Source organism: Octopus bimaculoides, chromosome 16 (assembly GCF_001194135.2).
Source record: "Octopus bimaculoides isolate UCB-OBI-ISO-001 chromosome 16, ASM119413v2, whole genome shotgun sequence".
Classification (NCBI taxonomy): Eukaryota; Metazoa; Mollusca; class Cephalopoda; order Octopoda; family Octopodidae; genus Octopus; species Octopus bimaculoides.
The window spans coordinates 52,401,995-52,412,935 of NC_068996.1; the positions used below are offsets into that span (position 1 = coordinate 52,401,995).

General features: G+C 38.2%; 1 protein-coding gene across 1 annotated transcript in view; it reads left to right on the top strand.

Annotated features, from left to right (window-relative positions):
- LOC106870454 (beta-alanine-activating enzyme) overlaps positions 1-10,941 on the top strand; it is a 116,740-nt gene that overhangs the window by 60,257 nt on the left and 45,542 nt on the right. The window contains exon 11 of the mRNA XM_014916555.2: positions 2,123-2,760. Within this exon, the coding sequence (XP_014772041.2) occupies positions 2,123-2,760 (638 nt within the window). The remainder of the gene's footprint in view (positions 1-2,122; positions 2,761-10,941) is intronic.

Here is a 10,941-nt window from a genome sequence, read left to right on the forward strand (position 1 = left end):
ATATATATATATATATCATCATCATCATCATTTAATGTCTGCTTTCCATGGTGGCATAGGTTGGACTGAAAACTGGTAAGCCAGGGGACTGCACCAAGCTCCAATCTGATTTGGCAAGGCTTCTACAGCTGGATGCCCTTCCTAACACCAACCACTTTGCGAGTGTGGTAGGTGTCTTTTATGTGCCATCGTTGGCCTGACACTGGCATTGGCCATGACTACAATCTTATGTCACTGCCTCCATGAGGCCCAACACTTGAATGGTGCTTTTTACGTGCCACCAGCACAAGTGCCAGTCAGATGGCACTGACATTGCCCATGACTATGATTTCACTTGCTTAGACAAGTCTTCACAAGCACAGCATATTGCCCAACAATTGAAGAGTGTTTTTAATGGGCCAGTTATGTGACACTGGCATTGGCTATAACTACAATCTCACTTGGCTTTCTGGGTCTTCTCAAGCACAGCATATCTCCAAACGTCTTGGTTGCTTGTCATTGTCTGTGTGAGGCCCAACGTTCAAAGGTTGTGCTTCACCACCTCATCCCAAGTCTTCCTAGGTCTACCTCTTCCACGGATTCCCTCCACTGTTAGAGTGCAACACTTCTTCACACAGCTGTCCTCATCCATACACAACATATGACCATACCAGTGCAGTCATCTCTCTTGCACACCACATCTGATGCTTCTTAAGTTCAACTTTTCTCTCAAGATACTTATACTCTGCTGTGTATGCACACTAACATTACACATCCAGCGGATCATACTGGCTTCATTTCTTTCAAGCCTATGCATGTCCTCAGCAGTCACAGCCCATGTTTCACTGCTGTTTGCCCAGCCTATTCTTATTCTAGCAGTTATGCTCTTAGAGCATCCACCCCTGCTACTGATTTGGTTACCTAGGTAATCGAAGCTATTGATTACTTCTAGTTTTTGCAGTTTTAATAAAAAAGCATATTACTCTAAACTTGGTATTAGAGTACTATTTATTCCACCTTGTTTTGCGTTTATGTGCTTACTTGTGTATGTGTGTATATGTATGCATAAGCATGGCTGTTTGGTAAGAAGTATGCTTCTCAACCACATGGTTCCAGGTTCAGTCCCACTGCATGGCACCTTGGGCAAGTGTCTTCTACTATAGCTTCAGGCCGACCAAAACCTTGAGTGAATTTGGTATTGAGAAACTGAAAGAAGCCCATAATGTGTGTGTGCCTTTGTGTTTGTGTTTGTCGTCTACCACCACCACCTAACAGCTGCCCTAGCAGTTCAGCAAAAGTGACTGATAGAATAAGTACCAGGCTTAAAAAGTAAGTACTGGGGTCTGTTTATTTGACCAAACCCTTCAATACAGTGACCCCGTAAGGCTGCAGTTCAAACACTGAAACGGTAAAAGATATACATATATTCAAATATATGTACAGACACATGTTTATAAACATATCAAGTATACTCATTTTCTCACACATATGAGCTCAGTCCAGTTCATTTTCATTTACTTAGATTAGCAACTTATTAATATATGATGTAATATATTCTAATAAATGATATTTTGAAATCTCTGTAACTGATCCTAAATATCCAACATTTTTTATATATTATGTTAAAGTTCTAAGGTGGCAGAATCGTTAGCATGTCACACAAAATGTTTAGCAGTATTTCGTTTGTGTTTACGTTCTGAGTTCAAATTCCACCAAGGTTGACTTTGCCTTTCATCCTTTCAGGGTTGATAAATCAAGTACCAGTTGCATACTGAGGTCGATCTAGTCAACTGGCTCCCTCCCTCCAAATTTTCGGGCCTTGTGCCCAGAGTAGAAAAGATTATGTTAAAATTCTTAGAAATAACATCAGTTGACCAGTTAGAGCTCCACAGTAGTTATACACAACATTTTATTTTTTCATTTAGAAAGGCGAATCTATGAATCTGTTTTCATTTTAGTGTTTAATTTCAAAAAGTATAAACGAGTAAAACACAACAGTCATTACCACTGGTATGAGTTTACTTCACTTTTGCTTCAAAAATGATTTGTAATCAAAGAGTGGAATGATAAATGAATTAACCATATTTGATCTCTGATTTTGAAATATTTTCAAATAAACTTATTGTTTCATTTTATTTTACAGACCACTCTTAAAATTCACAAGAACATTCCAATTGATACAACAGAAAGATTTCTTGCCAAAGGAGGAGACTCCTTATTAGCAATGCAATTTATTAACAGATTACAGCTTGATCTCAATTTGCAACTTAACCATATTCTTCCTTTGGTGCTACACAACCCATATAAAGACATTCTAGACATTATAAGAGAATCATTATCAAAACATAAACACTCTACATCTGATGAGGAAAGTAAACCTAGTGAACTAAGATTGAGCAGTGACAATTGGAAAGGTTTGAATAAGTTTGTGAAAAAGAAACACTTGGAAAATGTTCAAAATACACAGGTACATTCAACTGACAGTGTAAATTATATCAATCATAGGCAGAAGAATATCATTCCAAAACTTAGCAAAGATTCTTTAGGGAAACCTGAAAATGTTAATGTTGATGATGATGGAATATTGCCTAAAAAGAAGACGAAGACAAATAATGTATCCAATAACCATTATGGTCTCCAATCGAAAAGTGATAGCATTTCTTTAGAATTTCCGAAGTTAAATTCAGTCTGCTGCCATCACAGGAAAAAAGAAGTAAATATTCATTGGACTTACAATACTGGAAAGTGTGTAGATGCTTCACCCATTGTGGCACAGTTGAGGTAATTGTCATAAGTTACTTCATTTAATTTTACTATTATTTTATCTCATAATTTGTTTGGCATCGATTTTGCAGTTGATTTCAGGAAGTTTTGATTTTAGCCAATATTTCTCTGACACATTCTTGTTGTTTCTGCAATGTTTTTCATGAAACATATGTACATACATATATACACAGATTCATGCACAAACTAGTTGTAAAATGTTCAGAATATACTCATACATGGTATAGGAAAAATAAAATGTTGAAAAAAATGCTGAATGTTTTTAACTAATTTTATAATACAATGTCATTTACTGTTTTATATAATTTCTAAAAACAATATAAAGAAGTCATAGGTTTTTCTCACTCATTTTCAACTCTATTGTGAATCTTCAGAGTTGCTAAATGTCTTTATATAATTTCAACATACAATATAAAGCTAAGAAAAAGTATTTTCCTATGGTGCTTATGGTATTTCGTTTTTGGATTTGATTTGCAAGATTATTTATGTGAGTTCGTGTGTTGAAGCATATTCTGTTGTGTCTGGGGAGAGTCATTTTCTTTTGGTGCCTTATAATTTAACACACTCACCGGTAAAATTACCACTTATTTCTTTTTTGTTTTACTAAAATTTTCGTTGCACTATTGAAAAAGTTGATAAATATTTAGATAAATAAAAAAGAAATGAGTGGAAATTTTACCAGTGAGTGTGTTAAATTATAAGGCACCAAAAGAGAATGACTCTCCCCAGACACAACAGCTTATGGTATTGTTATTGACAATGTGAATGTTTGTAACAAGGGACATAATAAGTTATAAAGTCACGTCAATGAAAACAATGCGTTTGATCTGAGCTGTCATTTGTTTACAAATTGTATTTCTTTATCAAACGAATTGTTGCTTTGTTGTTGAACTTCCACATTTCAATTGTAAAATTAAATAATGTGCTTTCTCTTCAATTATATCTTTGTTGACACAGGAGAAGTTTTCTAGTGTACAGCTCTCAAATTGGTTGATGATGTCATATCTGTTTTCTAAGAGTGTCATGCTTGTTAGACTAATACAAAGTTCTTGGCAACCTCTTCATGCTAAGATATATAATAAATTTTTGAAGAAATGTAAAAAAAATTATTATTAGCCGTATACTCCATGGTTTTGTTATTTACATTCATTTCTATAATCTCTGTTTTTTTGTGTAGTTTTCTATATGTATCACCATTATCATCATCATCATCATTTTAACGTCCACTTTTTCATGCTTAGTTGGGTCAGACAGAGTTTGTTGAGGCAGATTTCTTTTTTTTTTTTATGGATGAATATCCTTCTTGTTGCCATTCTTTACCTGTTTCCAAGCAAGGAAATGTTACCCCATGTTACCCGTTTCCAAGCAAAGTAATGTTATCCCATGGCCAGACATGTTTTACATTGAAAACTGAACGACATCACTTACTTGACGGTGATACACATTTACAACTATCATGCAATGCCAAGGCAAGAAGACACAAACATACACATGCTCATACACACGCACACACACACACACACACACACACACACACATACACACACACACACATATATATATATATATATACATATGCATATATATATTATTATATGTATTTATTTTCTCTTAGTTAACAATTAACTCCGTCAAAACAAATTGGTTAATAGATACCAGGGTAGCAAAGATCACTAAATAACTGGTGTGACACCTGTTTACGAGGTAGAAACTCCCTATTAATTTGGGGTATTCTGAATAAATATAAAATTTAATAAATGGAGTAATACGCATATGTTAAATGAATTCTTTTATTTCTGACATATGTTTCGAAGATTACAAATGGTATATATATGGTGCACTTGCTTTTACTGATTCTGCAAAGAAAGAGGCTTGGAGATGCCATTATGAAAGACTGCTGAAGAACGTGGAGAATGAGTGGGAGGAGGAGAGCCTGCCAAATGTTGACCCAATTGAGGGACCATCTACCTGAATAGACGGTACCCTGGTAGATAAAATAATTAGGGATATGAAGACAGGGAAAGCCCCTAGCCCATCAAAGATCACCACTGAGATGCTTAAAATATTTGATGGTGTGGGTTTGGGTTTAGTCACCTGTATTGTAAATCAGGTGGTTCATGAAGGAGTCATACCCAATGACTGGTGTAGCAACACCATAGTCAACTGCTGCAAAGGTAAAGTTGATGTCTTAAATAGAAATAACTACAGGAGTATCAAATTGCTGGATCAGGTGATGAAAGTTACAGAAAGGATCATAGCCCAACTAATTAGGGAGAGAGTTAGCCTAGATGAGGTGCACTTTGGTTTTGTGCCAGAGAGAAGCACCATTGATGCTATATTTCTGGTAAGGCAACTGCAGGAGAAATACCTAACCAAAGATAAACCTTTGTACTTGACTTTTGTTGACATGGAGAAATCCTTTGACAGGGTCCCCTGATCCCTTTTCTGGTGGTCAATGTGGAAACTAGGGATAGATGAGTGGCTGGTGAAAGCTGTACAAGCCTTGTACAGGGACACTACCAGTAAGCTGAGAGTGGGCAACGCATACAGCAGAGAATTCAGGGTACAAGTAGGGGTTCACCAAGGGTCAGTGCTCAGCCCCCTCTTGTTCATCATAGTCCTCCAGGCAATAACAGTAAACATATCAGTAAAGTCATGGAATGAATCATCAGAAAGAAACTGATAATGTTCCTAGAAGAAAATGGCTTATGGAATTGTAGTGGTGCGAAATTATAGCCACCATTGAGGAAGTACTATTCTGCGCATGCGCAGGGGGCTTCACTACCGGAAGCCCCTCGAGTTGCGCATGCGTAGTAAAACTCGTACTTAAACAGTGGTTTCACTTTGTTAGGCGAGTTGAGCCTGAGACCTTCGACGTGACAACACCTTGCTCCTCCACAAAGCACTTTTACACTATCCTCTGGCAGGCATCAAGGAAGCCCTTAACCTTCCATTTAACAAACTACAATTCAATCAGCGGCTGCTAAGCTGAATGACAGGAATTGTGAAACCAAGTATAATCATTAATAAACCTTTTTATTATTGTGTTAATTGTTCTAATGTCTCTTCATTCATAATGCTGTTGAAAGATGACAGAGAGAGACTAAAGTCTCTATGACCAACTATATCATACGTATATTACAGAATAATACACAGCATGGCTTCTGTCCAGGAAGAAGCTGCCACATACAGCTCTTACAGCACTATGACTGGGTTGCTTCACCATTCGGATGTCAATGTGATATCTTGACTTCATAAAGGCTTTTGATAAGGTAGATCATGGTATATGTCACAAGCTGTGAGATCTTGGCATAGCTGGTTAACTGGGAAAGTGGTTGCATGACTTCCTTAAAGAGAGAAGTCAGGCAGTTGCAGCCAATGGTGCCCTCTCTGAGGAAACTCAAATTCTAAGTGGCATCCCCTAGGGAACTGTCTCGAGGCCATTACTGTTTATAATAGCTCTCTTAGACATGCCCATGGTTACTCAGACAGCCACTGTCACTAGCTATGCTGATAATACAAAATTATCATAGGCAATAAAGAATCCAAATGATGTCACTAGCTTACTGTGAGACCTGAATGAAATATGCAATCAGGCTGGAGAAAACAACATGCAGTTTAATGCTGGAAAATTTCAAGCACTTCACTATCAGCTCACAAATGCACCACAGCTTGCATATCCAGGACCCAAAGGCACTGCAATCCCAGAGTCACAGGCAGTGAGAGACTTGGGGATCATATGTACATTATCAAGATGGCAGCAAAGTGAAGACGTCTGGCAGGATGGATACTAAGGTTCTTCAAAACAAGAGACCAAAAAGTTATGTTGACCCTGTGGAGGACCTTTATTCTCAACTGTCTGCACTACTGCTCTCAGCTATGGCTATCATGTAATACCAAACTAACAGTGGAGCTTGAAGTGGTCCAACATCACTACACTAAAAAGACAAACTGCGCAGCAAATGAGCTACAGGGAAAGGCTGAAGAAACTGTGACTTTACTCCCTGGAATGAAGATGTGAGAGATATGTAATAATCTACATATGGAAAACTCTAGAAGGGCTAGTACCTAATTTTGGCATTGTGTGTTATACAAATGCCCAAACTGGACACTGTTGTATTGTATCAAAGGTACCATCCACTCCATCTAAATTCAGGACCAGGTACTGCAATATCTTAGGGTTCAAAGGCTCAGTTCTTCAATGCCCTGCCACAAAAATGAAGAAACATACACAATGTGGATGTAAATGTCTTCAAAAAGGAAATTGACAATCTCCACTCCAAAATACTGGATGAACCAACAACCTGACATGAGGTACAGATAAGGTCAGTGGTATTGAACCCCCTCGTACATCAAATGGGCCAACACTCTGGGAAAAGCACATGCACGAGTAGTGATGTGAAACCCCACTGCTTTGAAGAAATCAGCCAAAGAAGCATTGTACATAAAAGTGCAAAATCATAATGGTGCTCCAGCATGACTGAAGCTGCATGGCTGAAACAAATAAAAGAATAAAGAACATCATCATCATCGTTTAACGTCCACTTTCCATACTGGCATGGGTTGGATGGTTTGACTGACGGCTGGCAAGCCAGAAGGCTGCACCAGGCTCCAATCTGATCTAGCAAAGTTTCTACAGCTGGATGCCATTCCTAACGCCAACCACTCCGAGAGTGTAGTGAGTGCTTTTTACGTTCCACCGGCATGGGAGTCAGTCAGGTGGCACTGGCATCGACTATGCTTGAATGATGCTTTGTACATGCTGCCGGCACGGGAGCCAATCAGGTGGCATTGGCATTAGCCATGCTCTTATGGTGCTTTTTACATGCCACCAGCATGGGAAGAGCCAGTAGAAAACTTTTGCCTGAGGTGCCACCAGTGGGATTGAACTCAGAACCATGTGGTTGAGAAGTAAACTTCTTAGCACAGCCACATCATTATCATTTTTGACAATTTACTTTGCATTTTACTTTTAATAATTGGATGCGTTCCTTTTACTTTTTTAATACTCACCTCTATTACCTCTATTACCTACCTGATAACGAGATATGATTTTGCTGAATATTTACAAAACCTTGATTCTTTGGTTTGAAAATATCTCAAAAACAGCATAAACTGTGACATATAATTTACTATGGAGTACATTATAACAGAGTACAGTATTAAGAGTACATTAGTAACAAACTTCCGTGTTTGAATAGTGATAAAATAAAATAAGAAATTAAGAATTGCTGATAATGCTTTGTATCTATACTTTGTCAATCGAAACATATTCAAGTCAACATTGCACTTAGTAAAGCAAATTTTTACAAAAGGTATGAAGGAAATGAAGGAAACAAAACACCCCATTGAGTTCAGTCAATAGCGTAATTCGAATTATGAAGCAAATCTTAAAAGCTGCTAGACTGTATGTCTTGACTTTTATCTCAAACTATGTTGAATTCTTTGTAAATATTCATCTAAGCCTAATATTATTATGATATCAAAAGATAAAAAAAAATAACAGACAAGCATTTATTCTTGACAAGAAAAAATTTGTTAACAAAGATTGTTGTTGTTGGCACTCCGTCGCTTACGACGTCGAGAGTTCCATTTGAGCCGATCAACGGAACAGCCTGCTTGTGAAATTAACGTGCAAGTGGCTGAGCACTCCCCAGACACGTGTACCCTTAACGTAGTTCTCGGGGATATTCAGCATGACACAGTGTGACAAGGCTGACCTTTTGAATTACAGGCACAACAGAAACAGGAAGTAAGAGTGAGAGAAAATTGTGGTGAAAGAGTACAGCAGGTTCGCCACCATCCCCTGCCGGAGCCTCGTGGAGCTTTAGGTGTTTTCGCCCAATAAACACTCACAACGCCCGGTCTGGGAATCGAAACCGCGATCCTATGACCGTGAGTCCGCTGCCATAACCACTGGGCCATTGCACCTCCACGTTAACAAAGATAGAACAAGCACAAAAGTACATACTAAAATTATGGATCTAAAGATCAATAAATGTAAACAACCAAACTGTATAGTATGTGACTATATTTTAGAATGTCCCAAATTTCATTTAAGGAAGGACCTAATTTGAAAACCAAAAATAATTTTTCATGTAGCTCTGAAAATTTAATATATATTTTAATATGCAAAAGCTACCAAGAAGATTATATAGGTCTAAAAGACCTGATATTCTGTGGAAGGATGAAATTACACCATCAGCAAATTAGGGAGCCATACTCAAGAAAAATTCCACTGAGTCAGTATACAGAGGAGTCTGATGCAATGAAGGTGGTAAGAGGTAAATAATGTATTGATCGAGGATGCTTGAGTGGAAGAAGACTGACACTAGCCAACTCCAGCGAACAGAGGCCATTATAATAACAATAGAAAATCAATGAAAGAGATAGCACCCACTACACTTGGTTGGCATGTTTCTTAGTGATTTAATCCCATTCGGTAAAATGTCTGTGCATGTAACAACAGTACTATCCCAGATGTGGGAGCTGTACTCCATTGTAATTCTCAGTTAATCTTTTTGTGAAGTGTTCATAATTGTAAGCTGAAATATTTTCTTACCCTTAAGAGAAGGGCCAGTATTTGGGATTCAGTCCTTGAAACCTAGATGTGTTAAGGATGTGTTTTCACCAGTAGGGATCTTTAGTGATAGTGAAGCCCAACATTTGGATTAATCATGAGGTTTCTAGTTGAGTGTCATTCATGTTTGATGAGGTGCCATAGTATTTTCTTGATATAAGATTGGCGTAGCCCCACTGGAAGGTGTTCTGTTGGTCTCTGTTCATACCTTCAATGCAGGTTTGGTGTCTTAAGTTGTGTGTAATGGTGTATAGTTGAGAAAGGTGAGGCAAGAATGAAAGGTTGTATCATTTGCATAAGAGTAGGTACTGCCAGATATAGTGGCAAGTGAGTTGGGGGATAAAACCGGAACCTGGAGTTGATTGAAAGTGAAGCAGAGAGAGAGGAACTCTGTGAAGTAATAGCATGTTCTGATGGGATGCTACTGATTCAAGAGATAAGAGATGGTTTGAGCCTGTATTCAGGAAGTTTTGGTGGGGAATTTGCATACAAGACATGGTTAAAGGCTTTTCAATAACATTGTTTTCATTGAACATCTGTAAAACAAGAGTCCACTGTCGAGTGACATAACAGAGTTGGTCTTCAGTGGATCTGGCCCTGTGGAAGCCATGTTGATGACTGCTAGAGTGACAGTCTTGATGTTCTACACGCACGCACGCACGCACGTGACCATGATCTTCAGGTGAAAATTGTTACAACTTAGTTTAGTGGTGTATGTTGTGAGTGTGATTTCTTGCTTGTGTCTGTTAACTAGTTTTTTTCTTGTCTTTATTTATATTTATTGCTATTCTTGTTCCTCTTCATTGATTATTTTTGTGGCCTGGTGTTTACTATCCTTAAAGAGACATCTATATTATAATGGAGAAAGCTGCTTGATTAGTTATGTAACAGTTACTAAAAGAAAGCAATTATTGAAGGCTTAACCGTCTAGAAATTTTTTTATAAATCCATGTTCCAAGAAATTTCCTGTATTTTCAATTTCTGAAGTTTATTGAATATTTGAATGGCAGTGAAACATGGGCTGTGACTGCTGAGGACATGCATAAGCTTGAAAGAAATGAAGCTAGTATGCTCTGCTGGTTGTGTAATGCCTGTGTACGTACATGACAGAGTGTAAGCGCCCTGAGAGAAAAGTTAAACATAAGAAGCATAGAGTGTGATGTGCAAGAAAGATGACTGTACAGGTATGGTCATGTGTTGCATACCATTTAAGCATGACTGATGTCAGTGCCGCCTGACTGGCACCTGTTCCGGTGGCATGTAAAAAGGACCATATGAGCGTGGTCAATGCACCATTCAAGCATGACTGATGCCAGTGCTGCCTGACTGGCTCCTGCGCAAGTAGCACGCAAAAAGCACCCACTACACTTTCAGAGTGGTTGGCATTAGGAAGGGCATCCAGCTGTAAAAACCTTGCCAAGTTAGACTGAAGCCTGGTGCAGCCTCCTGGTTTGCCAGTCCTCAGTCAGACTGTCCAACCCATGCCAGCATGGAAAGCGGACATTAAACGACGGTGATGATGATTCACTGTGGAGCAGATTTTAATGTTTAATAAACAATATTATTTGCAACAGTCTGTCACTCTCTCGCCTCTATTA